This window comes from Vitis riparia, chromosome 6 (assembly GCF_004353265.1).
Source record: "Vitis riparia cultivar Riparia Gloire de Montpellier isolate 1030 chromosome 6, EGFV_Vit.rip_1.0, whole genome shotgun sequence".
Lineage (NCBI taxonomy): Eukaryota > Viridiplantae > Streptophyta > Magnoliopsida > Vitales > Vitaceae > Vitis > Vitis riparia.
This window is the reverse complement of record NC_048436.1, coordinates 17,730,398-17,746,554: the sequence shown is the minus strand read 5'-3', so window position 1 is coordinate 17,746,554 and position 16,157 is coordinate 17,730,398. Positions and strand designations below refer to the sequence as shown.

The 16,157-nt window shown below is 35.4% G+C and overlaps 2 protein-coding genes across 3 annotated transcripts; both read left to right on the top strand.

Moving 5' to 3' along the window:
• The first annotated feature begins 1,699 nt into the window (after positions 1-1,699).
• LOC117916021 (probable histone H2B.1) lies at positions 1,700-2,393 on the top strand. The gene has a single exon (XM_034831823.1). The coding sequence runs from the start codon at positions 1,782-1,784 to the stop codon at positions 2,238-2,240; it is 459 nt and encodes a 152-aa protein (XP_034687714.1). The 5' UTR covers positions 1,700-1,781; the 3' UTR covers positions 2,241-2,393.
• A 121-nt stretch (positions 2,394-2,514) lies between these two features.
• On the top strand, positions 2,515-8,194 carry LOC117916028 (CYP enzymes assisting alcohol dehydrogenase-like). Of its 2 annotated transcripts, XM_034831829.1 has the most exons (4): positions 2,515-3,134; positions 7,384-7,525; positions 7,634-7,671; positions 7,769-8,194. In XM_034831829.1, the coding sequence occupies exons 1-4, from the start codon at positions 3,116-3,118 to the stop codon at positions 7,813-7,815; spliced, it is 246 nt and encodes an 81-aa protein (XP_034687720.1). In that variant the 5' UTR covers positions 2,515-3,115; the 3' UTR covers positions 7,816-8,194. The 2 variants fall into 2 exon arrangements, 1 of the variants encoding a protein (XP_034687720.1); XR_004651496.1 differs by lacking the exons at positions 2,515-3,134; positions 7,769-8,194 and adding an exon at positions 6,867-7,211 and having other exon boundaries at positions 7,384-7,747.
• The last annotated feature ends 7,963 nt before the right edge of the window (positions 8,195-16,157 follow it).

Sequence of the window (16,157 nt, the reverse complement as noted above, 5' to 3'; positions counted from 1 at the left end):
TTTCAAGTACGCTCTAAAGGTTTTTCACCTAAATATATTGGTGTTATTTGTTTGGGTGAATTCACAATATTCTAACAAACATCGTATTTTTTTTACCATTTATTTATATAAAACTAAATAGGCAATATCAAGTAGAAGCAATGCATAAATAAACTAATGTAGCAAAAAAATAAATCAGACACCATGTAAAACCACCAATGTAAAAGGAAAAACCACAAGATCTAGTACAGTTCAATCTTTCACTATCAATAATAATGAGTTACACCTGTCTTTTCTGAAATAATCTTTAGAGGTTATCAAATACACCAAGAACATATATAACTTTGGATTATACCATCTCTATTGACAAAAACAAATAAAATTTGAGAAAGTATAAAAAAACGTCGTTATTGTTCACGGGCAGTAACATCAGTTCCCAAGGTAAAAATTTGATCTTCACCGTTCAGATTGTAGCTACCTAAGTTTCAAACCTCTCATCTAAATTTCAACTCGATTGGACCACAGATGAAGCGAGATTGACTTGTTGATGAAATTTGTACATAGAAATGCGTTTTTCCTCTATCTCTTCTCTTATCTTTGTTTTTTCTTGATTTTTTTTTTAATGCAACTGACTTGGTCTCTAAGCATATGGGGCCCACTCCCTCACATATGAGGGAGCCCAACATTATTGTCTCTTTACATTTATCTAATATTTTCATTTATTTATCTTAACTTATGAAAATTTCAATGATTTAATATGTTGATTGATCGAGGCAATGAACTAAAATTGAATCATTTCATATTGGAATAATTAAATATTTTTTTATTTGATTTTAATGTTAATGATCACAAGATCACAAGAAAACATGTTTTGAATAAGTTAAAATGTTCTGTATATTTTGGTGGAAGGGCACGGACTCATTTGCATGTTAATTGTACTAAATATCTTGTTGTGAGAGTGTTGTTACTTTTTATTTATTTGTTGGTAAGATTGAAAGAGAATATCAACTTTAAGTCACCTCATAGAAAAATTAGGTGAGTTAGCACTTATAAGATGAATCTCAATTAATTTTAAAAATATTTTTTTCACTCCATTTTAAAATGAAAAATAGTAATGTCATTATGTAGGATGAAGTCTTGAAAATTTATATTGAAAAGTAATGTTAAAAAAAAAAGAGGTATTAATTTTTTTTTATTTGATTCAATTTAAAATATTTTTAAAATTAAAATGAAAAATTATTTTTTATATAGCATCTATTATTAATTTTTATTTTTATTAATTTTTATTTGTAAAAATAAAAATTAAGAAGTGTAGACAATAATGAAAACTTAATTTTCAGATTACTAAATTTTGAATTCGAATGAGTGTATCGTTATTCCGCTAAATGGATAAATTTGGAGGAAGAAAAAGAGGAAGAGGATCCTAATCGTTGCCACGATAACGAATTTTGTATTTCCTATTAGTTTTTGTTTTACCCGGTCTCCACGTCATCGATCCGCAACGGCAATATTAAACGAATAATTGGTGGCCACGTGTCACCGGACGACTACTTCTCATACTCTATTCTCTTGTGGGTGCTTTATAAGCCGTCGATTCTCACAATATGTCATCCAATACCAATGGCTATCCTTGAGCCATGTCATCGATCCGCACCTCTATTTTCTACCTAATCACAATCATCCCCTCACCTCTATAAATATCGAACCTAACCCCATCTATAACGCATCTCGCAAGTCGCAACATCAATTTCATCCAAGCTTTTCCCTCTCCTAGTGTTTTATTCTCTCTAATTTTCGATCCGATGGCGCCAAAGGCAGAGAAGAAGCCAGCAGAGAAGAAGCCGGCGTCGGAGAAGCCGACGGAGGAGAAGAAGTCTACGGTGGCGGAGAAGGCTCCAGCGGAGAAGAAGCCAAAGGCCGGGAAGAAGCTTCCCAAGGAAGGCGCTGCTGCCGGTGACAAGAAGAAGAAGCGGTCGAAGAAGAACGTTGAGACCTACAAGATCTACATCTTCAAGGTCTTGAAGCAGGTCCACCCCGACATTGGGATTTCGAGCAAGGCTATGGGAATCATGAACAGCTTTATTAACGATATCTTCGAGAAACTTGCTCAGGAGGCGTCGAGGCTTGCAAGGTACAATAAGAAGCCAACTATTACATCGAGGGAGATCCAGACTGCGGTGAGGCTTGTGTTGCCTGGTGAACTGGCTAAGCACGCCGTCTCCGAGGGTACCAAGGCGGTGACCAAGTTCACAAGTTCGTGAGTTAGGGTTAGGGTTAGTTTTCTGGGTTGTGAAGAATGGGGGAAAAATTAGGGTTGGTGTTATGCTTTTGCCGCTATCTCTCTTTTTTAATGGTATGAAATGATTGTAAGATATTCATCTGTCTTAGAAATGGAAATGCTTTAACTTGTTAAATCGTTTTATTTTGTTTATTTTTACATGGTTATTCATGATTTTGGTATTTCTTTCATAAATGGATTGGTGGCGGTGTGGTGTTTGCATCCCAATGAAATTTATGTCATGGATTAGCAGAGTATTTCAAACTAACTTGTCGGGCTTTTAAAACTAAGTAATATAAACACATCAGAAAATCGTTTGGTGGTCCAAATTTTGTATGCAAGTCGTTTCCTTTGTGGAGCTGTGTTTATAAACTCATGTGTCTTTTGCAGAATCACTAATGGGCGGAGCAAAGAGGTTATGATGCATGGGTATCCTTGATGTTTTGAATGTTATTTACATTTATGCTATTCTTCTGTAACTGAAGTTTGACTTAAGAAGGAAATTACTAGAAAGTTTCTGGCAAAAGTTATCTTTGTTACGTGTGTTTAATGTGTGAGACTGCTTTTGGTGCACCAACTATCTTGTTTAATAATATGTGTGAGACTGCTGTTGGTGCATCAACCATCTCTTTGTGTAGGTGGGTGACAATTACAGCCTGCTTCTGCTTCTCTGCTTCTCTGCTTCTTTGCCTTTTGCAGCTTCGGGAATTTGCATGATCAGGCGAATCTAACTTCAGGTATTTCTACTGTTATCTGTTTGTGATGGTGGAGATCCATATGCTATTTTTTATCTAAGGAGATGGATTACTTTAATCCATTTTGGATGAATTGGCACTCCATCTAACCATGTAGATCCGGATGATCATGTTGAAGTCAGGTTAGCATGTTCCACAAAATTCCTAGTCTGTTTAGACTGTATTGTTCAATGCTTAAAAATTAATTTTTGCTATCTCTATAAGTGATACAGATGACAATATGTGGAGTGCCCAGAATGTTGAGAACACACATACCTGATTTCAACATATAGGATCTTGATTCAGTTATATTCTCGTGTAAAACACTTATTTAGCTTTTTCATGTTCTAAAAATCTTGCCATATGATTTTGACTCTGTTATATTCTTGTAGCTACTTTCTTTTTTTTTTGATAGGTAAATAAGAATTGTATTAAAAGAAAAAAAGTATAGACTTCGAATACAAAGAAAAAAGGATGAAAAGGTGTGAAAACACAAAAATCTGCTACTGCACCCTATCATGAGCCTATCCAATCCACAAAGTCTAACAATGATAAAGATCCGCCCTCAATGTACAATCTAACCCAATCCCAAAATAGATACAAAAAGAATTTTTAATTGTTCGATCCATGCTTTCAAAGTTGTCAAAAGCCCTTCTATTTCTCTCCCACCATAAAACCCAAAACATACACAACGGAGTAGCTTTCCAAGTCTTCTTCTTCTTTTTCTAACTGAACAACTTAACACCCATTGAAGGCCAAAAAGTGCAAAGATCATCTGTCACAACAAACGAGCTTTCGAACAATGGATGAGAATATATGGTCAACTAGTTTCTTCTTCTTCCTTACACAAGTAACAACTATTAGGAATCCTCCAACCCCTCTTTTTGAGTTGATCCAGAGTCAAAATCTTGGCCCAAATTGCTTCCCAAGCAAATAAGCTAATTCTCGGGGGCACTCAAGGATTCCAAACAATACCATGGGGGAATAGTTCCACTCTCCTATTGGCCAAGGAGTAGAAGGACTTAATAGAGAAACACCATCCTTCGGAGGCAACCATACCATGGCATCATTGGTCTCCATAGACAAAAAGGGTGTGCTGATTCTAGTTGTTATTCAAGTAGTTCTAGTATGATAATATTAAATTTATCTTTTTTACCTGTGAAAATGAAGGCTTGTTGCTTGAGATGGTCAGATTATTGCTTAGATGGTAGAACATATTCACAGAATAACATAAAATAGGCATGCACAAACATTTCAAATGTAGAGGGGCATATGTACTTGAGATAGTTGGATATGAAAGCAACCAGAGTGTGCTTTCTCTTATATAGAGGAATAGATTGGGTTGGATCTTGAATGATCTGGTACTTGTCCATTTAAATCTGAGTGGGCATGATAGGAGAAAGCAGTTGCAAATTTTTGCACGCTTAGCGCAATTCAAATTCACCTTGCCCTGTTTCTGCATTCATCTCTGGCGATCCACCCTCACCACTGTGCGCACATTTGTGCCTTTCCAGTTCTGGCTGTCAGGGCTTTTCCCTCTGTTGCTGCTGGTTTTTTTTATTGAACTTGTTATCTTTCCTTAGAGGTTACATTTTACCAGATCAGGGGTGGAAAGAAAAGGTCAAAGCCCTTCACATAGGGCTAAACACGTCTCCCCTGTAACTTTAAGGGGAAGGCCTTTGTTACCCTGTTTGCTTTCTTCCTCTCACAGAGCATGGGTTTATCCACTCCCATACTTCCCCAGCCCCAAAATATTGAGTAAACTGCTTGTTCAACCAGCCTGAAGGAGACCAGACTTCCAACAAAGAAACTTGCTTCGGAACCTTAGCATGTTTAGCATACTTAAAATGACTAAATAGCAAGAAAATCTATTATAGTATTGGTTGTTTGTCCTTATAATTTTTCTATGAGCTTCGAAAACAATGCTCTTAATCCAATGCTAAGCTAGATGCTAATCCCATGTAAGTACTGTTGAAGGCCAATTTATCAGATTAGAAAGGTTAAGGACTGCTAAATTAGCTAACTCTCATTATTGAATGAAAATTTGCTGGATGTCTGATAGGCTGGACTGATCCTATACTTGCATTACCAGCCTAGGAGTTGCTCAACTTGTCCCAATGGAGTGTTGGAGCGGCCTGAGCCTTGAGGGGGCAGGTTTAGTCTCGTAGTGGGCATCTAGTTGTCACTGGATTCTGTAAGAAATGCATTCAAGCCTGTTAGATGGTGGGCTTAATTATTGATAAAAGAGATAAGCAGACTTTTGATGCAAATTCTTAGTCTAGCTGGGATGACCATTAAGTTGAAACTTGAAACTTGGAAAGTTACATGGACTCCAAATATTGACCATAGTTAAATAGGTATGCTAAAGCCAGTTCCTAGATGTACACACATAAACCTATATTTGATCACTGATTCTTCAATTGTGGACAAGAGAAGAAAGCTTCGAGGAGGTTTATTTTATAGAAACTGCTTTGCAAACAACATGAAAAGATGCATAGTATTAAACACTGGATTCATGTGATTTGACATGATTGCCCATGTACACAAAAGGGGAAAAGAATTCATTATCAACTACTAGGGAGAGTGTTATAAAGTCTTAACTGTTGCTTCACTCTTTAAAAATGTATGAAAAAATTCATTCTATCTGATGAAAATTGTACTCTTTAACTTTTGCTTCAGTCTAGACTTTTGTACAAATGAGGGAAAAACCTCTTTGAAAATGTATGAAAAATTCATTGTACCTGAAAATTTCATCTTGGAGCCATTACTTTCAACTAGATATTTGAATTTTTAGGTATCCCGCAGGGCCTCACCCCAAGCTTTGTAGATTTGTCTAGTTTGGATACCTGCTTCTTCCCTGGGCAGTTAGGCCTTTTAAGTCTGTGCAGGAAACCTCATGACAAACATCAATACGACTTTTTATTGTTTGTTTGTTTAGAGTGGCTAAAAAAGTACTAAATTGTTGTTTTTAATTTTCTTTTGATTGATAAAACAAAAACCAAGATAAAGCGGCTAGCAAAAAAGGAGGTGCAATTGTAGCACCTCGGGGATTATACAGAGCGTGAAACATGCAAAAAATAAAAACGTCCAGAAAAAAACCTATACAGCCTATGCATGACCTGATTCCTCTATGAAATCCATGAGGGAACGGATAGCCCCCCACCAAGGGATCTTAGCTCATTCAGAAAAGGTTTTGAAGGAAATGGTCTTTCAAGACTTCATCTGGACGCCTCCCTTCCCTGAAAATTCTGCTGTTGTGCTCCTTCCACATCCCATCAAAACAAGCAAAAGGGGACCCAATCCACTTTAACATGTTTAGTTTATCATGTTGAACTCAATTGTGGGCTATGTTAATCGTTGCCTTATTTTCACATTATAATCTCATAGGTTTCTTATAAGGAATTCTCAATTCTCTTCTAATATTCTCTTCCACCAAATGAGTTGATAAATTCCATGCACAATATCTTTTATCCACACTTGATAGTGTGGATTTCGTAAACGTTGATAGCGTCATTATCTTAATTATTATTGTATAATTTTACTTTCTTATAATTATTTCAATTTAAATAATATACAAATGATGTATAATGATGATATTATATTGATATTATGGTTCAACAATAATCCGATTTTTGAATCATGATACCATGACTTTTTCGGTTTGATAAACTGTTTAGAAAACAGGGGATGGTAAGATTTTTTTTTTTTTCAAAAAAAAAAAATTAAAATAAAATAAAATATTATAGATCAAATATGTATCAATTTAATTTTCATAAGGAATATTTAAAATTTTCATAAAAAATAATTAAAATAAAAAATTGCTTCCATGGAAGGTTGTATTTAAACATTAAGTAATTATCTTTAAAAATATTTTTAATAAAAATACGGCTAATAAAAAACTATGAATAAACAGGCTTTATCTAATTATCCTGAATCACTTTCAAATAAATTCAACGTTCCAATCCAACAACCACGTGAACCTTACAACGCATATATGTCCTTTTACTGTCCAACTGGAAATCCGAATCCAGCTTTCTTCCTTCTCCTTAACCTCTTCCTGGTTCTTCTCAACATCGACATGAAGATGCACATTCAGAGTATCTTATATTCCTACTTGACAAGGAAGCCAATCAATAAAAGTCCCATCTTTAGATCTCTTGGCCAAAACCATTTCTTTAACAGCAGTACCTCCCAGACCAATTAAGTCATCACATGCAAGGGTAAGCTTCCATTCTCTGTTTTAGCATTTATCCACTTCAAATTAACTTGATTTTCTTTTGATCCACCCCACACTCCCCCAACTTTTTTACATATTTTGAGAAAAAGCATGCGAATTTGCTTCCTATCAGCTTAGGCTTCTGGGTTAATCCATAACTCTATGATGTTTGATAGCCGCGACATGTTGGGGAGCAGGGGAGGCGGTGAAGTTAGAGGAGATACAGGTAAAGCCACCCAAATCGTCTGAAGTTCGGGTTAAGATGCTGTATGCTAGTCTCAGCCACACAGACATCTTATATTGCTCAGGCTTCCACTGGTGAGTATCATTCACACCACTTCCCTCTATGAATGTATAGTTTTGTTGGGTATTCAGATCTTCGTTTTTATTGGGTAGCATAATTCGGGTGTTTGTGTTTGATTTCAGCCTCTGTTTCCGAGAGTTCCAGGCCATGAAGGCATTGGGTAAATTTCTCTCTTTTTCACCCCTCTTAGAGAAGATCTTTTGTGGGTTTTATCTTTTGTGTTTAAAAGTAGATATTGTTGATGTCTTGCGTCCCAGTGATCCACGTAGCTGGCAAGTGGACGCACGCTTTCAACCAAGATTGAGTTCTGGTTCAGTCTTCCCTGCAAAAGATGTTCGGACAGGATGTCCGGACACACCCTCCGATGGTTTTGTTAGCCATGACTCAAGAGATTAAGCTATCAGGCTTTTTCAAGGATAGTCAGTTTACTTTCTTTCTTGTGTGAAGGGCTTTTTATATAGTGTCAAAAGCTCTGCCTCCCTCTTTAATGGTGGGAAGACTTTTTGGCTCGTCATGATGCCTCTAGGTGGTGGTAGGGCCATCATCACCCTACAGACGGCTGTCAGAGATCGTGGGAGGCTACTTGCCATCGCTCCTGTTCTTTCGCTCTGTAGGCGGCGGAACGTGGGCTGTGGCAGACTGTCGGAATGACGTAACAAGGCTTGCTCACTTTAGTCAATGATCCGGACAACATATCCGGATAGGATATGCTATCGTCCGGGTGTGATGTTCGCGAGTGCCGTGTGCTTTTCCTTGAGGGAGTCCGGATAGGGGAGCGCACCACGTGTCATCTTAGGGAGTCTGGATGGAGTTGCTCCGGATAGCGATGCGCGCCACGTGTCATCAGGGGGAGGGGTCCCTACAGATATGATTAAAAATAAAAAAAAAGGAAGAAGAAGGATTGAAGATCTCAAATTGCAGAAAAAACGAAAGCATAGTGGTCGATCTGTAGTTCTGAAAAATAATTGGTGGTTGGAATATACGCAATCTAACGTTCAAACTTTTGTAATTTGAGAGAATGATGAAAAATCATTGTAATTTATAACATGTGATTTGTAATCTTGTTCAAACTTTTAATTGCTTCACTGAGTTGCATATTTTGAACCACCATTGTAATCACTGTTTCATTCAAAAATCCAAAAAATTACTATGGAATAGATGAATAAATTGTGATCTTAACATGTCACAAATTTACCAAATTTATATTTATAAAGTAGAAGATTTTATGATATCTCTATTAAATTATTAATCCATATTTTAAAAATTTGGACTATTAATTATTATAATTAATTTCAATTATAAGTCATTCAGATTCATTCTGAGACCTTTATAATATTAAAAAAAAAAAAAAATCATAATTCTCTAATATATATATGTTTAAGAAATTTTTTTCCTCCCATGAAGAGTCTTTGTCATGTTTTTTTTTTTCTATTTTAAATATGGTGAAATAAAAGAAATATGATGAATACCAATGTTCTATTAATAAAATGAATAAGGAAAAAATAAATTATGATAATTACATAATTTTATATATTTTATTATTTATATAAAAATAAATAGAATTGAAAGAATAAAATTTTAAAATATCAAGAGCCTCTTTTACAATAAGGATTTTTACATTTTTGTATAATTTTTTTTTAAATAACTGTTAAAAAAATATATCCAAATTTCACCTAAATTTTTAAAAATTAAAATAAAAAATTATACACCTAAATTTATAAATTTAGAATTTGCTTGTGATAATGTGATACATTCCAAATATGTAAATTTATTTTTTTACTTCTTAAAATAGATAATAGCAATTTTTTAAAATCACATTGCATTCCATACTTGGGGACCTCTTAAAGTCAGATACTATAATGTTATTTTATCAGATATATTTAATTTACATTGTTGTCGTTGTCGTCATTATCATCATCTTCAGTTCAGCTCACATCAGTATGAAATAGTACGTGAGTTGATGCAAAGTGGAAGAAAATTTTCCTATTAGACTTTGTGTTTTTCATCGTCCCTCTGCAATGGGCTGGCTCGCCCTTTATATATAGTAGTGTTCGTTGATTTTTTGGGTCAGTTATGGTGGTGTTTGCAGCCTTTTAGCTAAATTCCCAATCAAGAAACACTGGCTCTATCAATGTGAGCAACCCAATGATCGGGTGGGGATTTATGGTGGTACCTTTGGTGGATGGTACCTAGGGAAACATCTCTTTTCTTTGATGTAGGGTTGGAATGAGTTGCGTCATTTGAGGACTACTTGGGATGGTATGTACCTATTTTTTATTTCACCAGTCACCCCCTAGCCCTGAGCTTATTTTTCGAGAAGAAGCTTAGGGCTGCGAGTCTTCTTAGAATTTGTAGCCTAATGTCTGGTCTGGGTGTCTGGGCTTTCTATCATCATTTTGTGGCGACTCAAGATACTTGATGATTTTCATGAGACGATTAACGAGTGTCCTAGGTTAAATGGCTAAGATAGCACCGCGTCATTTGTTAGATGACATTCCTAATGGAAATTGTCATTTTTTCAAAAATGTGTTTTAATTATAGCTATCTTTTTTATCTGGTGATTGTTTGCTTCTTAATAGTTGCACTTTTGGTCTGAGAAGACTTTTTTGCTATGCACTTGTTTTTGCATTTATTGTCATTAAGATTCTTATACTTGTGTTTTTTCTTGGTTATGTTGTATGAAACTGACTTGTATTGTTTGTAAGAGAGTTGGGAGAAAGAGAAAGATGAGATCTACAATAAAGTGTTTAACTAATTGACAAGTGATCTCTTGGCCTGTGATGGTAGAACCATAACGAAAGGTAGGTGCTCAATTGGAGTGAGACGCATCTGAAGTTGGGAACTAAAACCTTTGACCCGCTTGAGTTTGTGACTAATAGTAAGTTGAATGGTGCATCGAGTTAGTTTTATTAGTAATACGCCATTATGCACAGGAGATGACCTTTACTAGGTCTAAGTTGGAAGTACCTGTTAGATGTTTCACTTGATGTCACATGCATTTTTTGTATATTAGTTAAGATCTTTCAATGTTAATCTTAATGTATTGTTTCAGAGATTAGGCTTGGATGACCCATTTGAGATTGGACCAACAAAGGATGCCGGGGTTCATCGTGGTGTTCCCAGTTATAATATGTTTATACAATCATTATAAATCCAAGAATGTCTACACATGAATCTCATGGCAAATCATATAAAGAAATAATCCTTCATTTTATGGAACATACTCGAGTCCATTTTGCGTTTTGTTGAAGATGAATGGATCTTCTAAGGCTATGGAGGGCACCACATTTCCTCTGAATTCTCTCTTACGATGGGAGCGGGAAAGAACAAGTTTTTTTTTTTTTTTTTTTTTGTTTCAAAACGTTGTCATCATCTATGGAACAGATACTAACACTTGGATTTATACCTTTCTACCTTAGGGACCATACTCTTTGGCTATTGGGCCTCACGAGTCTTAGGCCCATCATCTAAGGCTCGTGACGACGTTAGGCTCTACACATAGGTGGCCCATACTCTTGATCAAATAGTAATCGTATCTATATGGATAGCTAAATCCCGAACAATGATTAATATAATATAAGTCCATATTTATTCTATCAATCTCCCACTTGGACCACATATATTACAAAACAATGTTCATGATAGTACTTTATTGAGCTCATCTTTGCTATCCTATTCAAATATCCTTAAACAATCCGATCTACTAATTATGCTAACATAGGATCAAAGTGGCCTTCGTTAATCATAATTATAACTAGACCCATCAATGATCACAATTTTAACAAAATTAGCAACATGGATCAAGTATGGATGTATAGCATGGAAATTACATAGAAAGTGATCTCTAATATGTCTATTTCCAATTGGTCCCACTTTATGACTAAAAAGTAGTCAAATTCCACTTTCAACACTTGATGCTAAATTACTTCTGAAAGTCATCATTTCAATTCAGAGTATTCAAACACAATAGTCTTTTAAAATCAAGGTCTGTATAGATAACACAACATACTATCACATCAAGAAAACAAACACAAAATCTAAATACAAACTCCCACTATACTAACACATCATCAATGTGTACAACACCCATATGTGTGACATGCTCATGATATATTTTGAGTGGCAAACCCTTAGTGAGCGGATCCGCAATCATGGAGTTTGTGCTTATGTGTTCAATCGATACTTGAAGACTTTGAACTCTTTCTTTCAAACCAAGAACTTGATGTCAATGTGTTTGCACTTTGACGAACTTCGGTTGTTCTTAGAATACAATTCTGCAGCCTTATTATCACAATTGATTCTCAATGGTTTCTCAATCCCATCAACAATTCGCAATTGAGTGATAAAATTCTGCAGCCATATCCCATGGTTTGATGCCTCGTAGCAAGCTATGAATTCTGCCTTCATGGTGGAAGAAACAATAAGTGTTTGTTTAACACTTTTCCATGGAACTGCTTCTCCAACCAACATGAAGATGTAGCCTGAAGTGGATCTCTTGCTGTCAAGACATCCCGCAAAATTGGAGTCTGAATATCTCACGATCTCTAAATGACTGGATCTACGGTATGTGAGCATATAATCTTTAGTTCTTTGTGAATACCGCATAACCCGTTTTGCCTTTTTCCAGTGATCCATACATGGGTTACTCAAATATCTGCTTAACATTCCAATAATGTACGCAATATCCGGACGCGTACAAATTTGTGCATACATGAGACTTCCTATTGCCGAGGCATAGGGAATCCTCTCCATATCCTTCTTCTCAAGTTCATTTTTCAGACATTGGTGCAAACTAAATTTATCGCCTTTTGCCATAGGCGTGTCTCATGGTGCATAATTGCTCATGCCAAATCTACTCAACACTTTATCGATGTAGGCCTTTTGTGATAGCCCAAGTATACCTTTTGAACGATCCCTATAGATCTGTGTACCTAGCACAAAAGATCTATCACCAAGATCCTTCATATCAAATTTACTAGATAGAAATCGCTTGGTTTCATGCAAAAGTCCTATATCACTACTTGCAAGTAGAACATTATCAACATATAGCACCAAGATAATGAATTTGTTCCCACTGAACTTGAGGTATATGCATTGATCAACAATTTTCTCCTTAAAACCAAATGAAGTGATCACCTAATCAAACTTTCGGTACCATTGTCGGGATGCTTGCTTTAAACCATATATGGACCTTTTTAATCTGCATAATTGTTGCTTTGAATCATTAGACTCAAAGTTCTCTGGTTGCACCATGTATATTGTTTCATCAATGTTACCATTAAGAAACGCAGTTTTAACGTCCATTTGATGTAACTCTAAATCATAATGAGCTACAAGTGCCATGATGATTCTAAAGAAGTCATTTGACGAAACTGGTGAAAAGGTCTCCTTATAATCAATGCCTTTCTTTTGAGTGAAATCTTTTGCGACTAGGCGTGCCTTATACTTAACAATGTTGCCTTTTGAATCCCGCTTGGTCTTAAAATCCATTTACAACCAATCGGTTTTACACATTCAAGCAACTCTACCAGGTCCTAAACACCATTGTCTTTCATTGATTTCATCTCATCTTTCATGGCTTCTATCCACTTTTCAGAGTTAGAACTTTGTTTTACTTGACTAATTGAAATTGGATCGTCTTCCAGACCCATGTCAAACTCATGTTCTTGGAGATATACAACACAATCATCTGAAACTGTACTTCTCATTTCTCTAGTGGATCTCCTTAGTGGCACTTGTACTTGAGGTTGTTGAGTTACTTCTTCATGAACTTGAACCGGTTCCATAACAGTAGGAGGAATCTCAGGTGTGTCTTCAATCTCTGTTATTGGCTGTACACTCTGGATAGTGTCATCAAACATAATATGACCATGTCCAGTTGTAATAATAGGAATACTAACAAATTCCTCTTCAAAGACCACCTTTCTTAATGGTTCTCTCCCACTTAACTCAACATCGTCAATGAACTTAACATTGCACGTTTCAAAGAAGGATCTTGTTGAGGGGTCATAAAACTTGAAACCTCTTGACCTTTCAGAATACCCTACAAAGTAGCAGCTCACTGTTCTGGAGTCCAATTTTTTTTCATTTGGCTTGTAAGGCCTAGCATCAGCTGGACAACCCCAGACATGCAAGTGCCTAATACTGGGTTTCTTGCTAGTCCATAACTCATATGGGGTTTTGGCTACTGCTTTGCTTGGGATTCTATTCAAAATGTAAACTGTAGTTTTGATGACTGATCGTACTTCTTACCATATCCTTAAGAGTACGGTTTCGCCTCTCTGCTACATCATTTTGGCTTGGAGTCCCCGACATGGTGAACTGAGGAACGATACCACATTCCATCAAATATTTGGCGAATGGTCCTGGACGTTGTTCACCGGATCCGTCATATCTACCATAATATTCACATCTAGGGTCATATCCGACGACCTTTATTTTCTTGCTTAGTTGATTCTCAACTTCAACTTTGAAATTCTTGAATACATCCAATGACTGAGACTTTTCATGAATCAAATAAAGGTAGCCATAACGTGAGTAATCGTCAATGAAAGTGATAAAATATTGTTGTCCATTCCAAGAAAGGGTAGGAAATGGACCACAAATGTCCGTATGTATCAATTCCAAGACGTCACTGCACCTATTGGCATCATTTTTCCTCATATTTGTTTGTTTACCCTTAATGCACTCTATACAAACTTGAAAGTCTGAGAAATCAAGTGTATCAAAAATTCCTTCTGACCCAAGCCTTTGAATACGTTGATTTGAAATATGACCCAAACGCTTGTGCCATAACATTGATGAATTCTCATTTATTAATTTTCGCTTAATGCCATAATTACTTGAATGCAAGGTTTCATTTCCATTAGTGGCCTTTATGTTCAATTTGTATAATTTGTCTGTTAGACTACCTATACCAATAACATTTGAATTTAGATAAAGACTAACCATTCCATTTCTAAATGAACAACAATATCCAAATTTGTCTAAACATGAAATAGAAATTAAATTCCGTCTAAACGACGGCATTACAAAAGTCTTTTCCAAATCCAAAATACATCCAGAGTCTAACTGTAGTCTAAAAAGACTAATATCCTTGACTGCAGCCTTGTTGCCATTTCCCACATAGATGTATCTTTCACCATTAGTTGGCATTCGACTCCTTAGGCAACCCTGCATAGTGACACTTATGTGAGTAGTTGCACCCGTATCTATCTACCAAGTGTCAATAGACACTACAACTAAATTAATTTATGAACAAACAAAGTTGAGAAGTGTACATTTCTTTTCACGCCAAGCAATGTATTTAGTACATGTCTTCTTCATATGACCAGCCTTTTTGTAAAAGAAACAAGTGATCTCCTTATCTTGTTTCTTCTGCACCTTTTACTTTGATGTCCCAGAAATTGTAGTTTGTTTTCCTTTATTATCCTTTTTTTTTTTACTGGTACCAAATCCCTGAGATGTGGAAACCAAGTGAGCACTTTCTATTTTCTCTTATTTTAATCTCTCTTCCTCTTACACACATTTAGCAATAAGCTCATTCAAAGTCCATTTTTCCTTTTGTGTATTATAATTGATTTTGAATGGATTGAATTGTGTAGGCAGAGATATCAAGACCAAGTGCATGAGTATGTCTTCTGACAACTCTAACTTTAGTGCCTTGAGTCTAGTCACAAGATTAGACATTTCCATAATGTACTCCTTTATATTCTCTTTCCCTTTATACCGCATAGATACAAGCTTACTAAGAATAGTGCTTGTCTTAACCTTTTCGTTTGCAGCGAATCGGTTTGCTATTTGGTCAAAGAATGCCTTAGATTGAGTTTCCTCAGGTATTGCACCTCTTATAACTTCCGGAATTGAGTGCTTCATTATCATTAGACTCATGCGATTGGATCGCTCCCATTTTTCCATAGTAGACCTTTGCTCAGCAGTGCTGGCACTAATAAGATTTGAAGGGCGATCCTCTCTTAATGCATAGTCTAAATCCATGCACCTGAGCACAATTATAACGTGCTCCTTCCATTTCTTAAAGTTTGTGCCATTAAGCACAAGAATGTTATTGACATTTGCAGATATAGAAAATGCTGAATTCATAATAATAAAGCTCATACTCAGTCACATAAACATCATACATACATGAAAAATAACATCATACAAGATACCTAGCACAAACATTAATATTCTGTCTTTGGACAATAAATATTAACTTGTAATTGATACCCTTATACAAAATTAATTCATAAATATTGACAATAAAACCGAAAACAATATGCCTGTCTTTGGACTAACATATCGAATGCAAGATAAACTTTCTATGTCACATAGTTATGACTACTTTATTTATTATTATATTAAAATAATGTTCTTTTGGGCCGATTATTTTAAATAATAATAATAATATGTTTAGATATTATAAAATAAATAAATTATATAATATAAGTTACTTTGGCAACTAACATACATAATTCATTTATTTTAAAATATTAAACACAAACATAACAAGAAATAATAAATTCAATTAAAATTATTTATTTATTTATTTATGCATATATATATATATCAACAAGCATATATACAAGCTTTAGTCTAATGGTTTAAGCAAAAAACAGGCCATGATCAAGGGTTCAAGCCAACCCGTCC

Coding starts and splice junctions, on each gene's coding strand:
- LOC117916021 (XM_034831823.1), top strand. CDS start 1,782: ATGGCGCCAAAGGCAGAGAAGAAGCCAGCAGAGAAGAAGCCGGCGTCG.
- LOC117916028 (XM_034831829.1), top strand. Junction 7,526..7,633: donor TATTGCTCAGGCTTCCACTG/GTGAGTATCATT, acceptor GTTTGATTTCAG/CCTCTGTTTCCGAGAGTTCC. Junction 7,672..7,768: donor CCAGGCCATGAAGGCATTGG/GTAAATTTCTCT, acceptor CTTGCGTCCCAG/TGATCCACGTAGCTGGCAAG.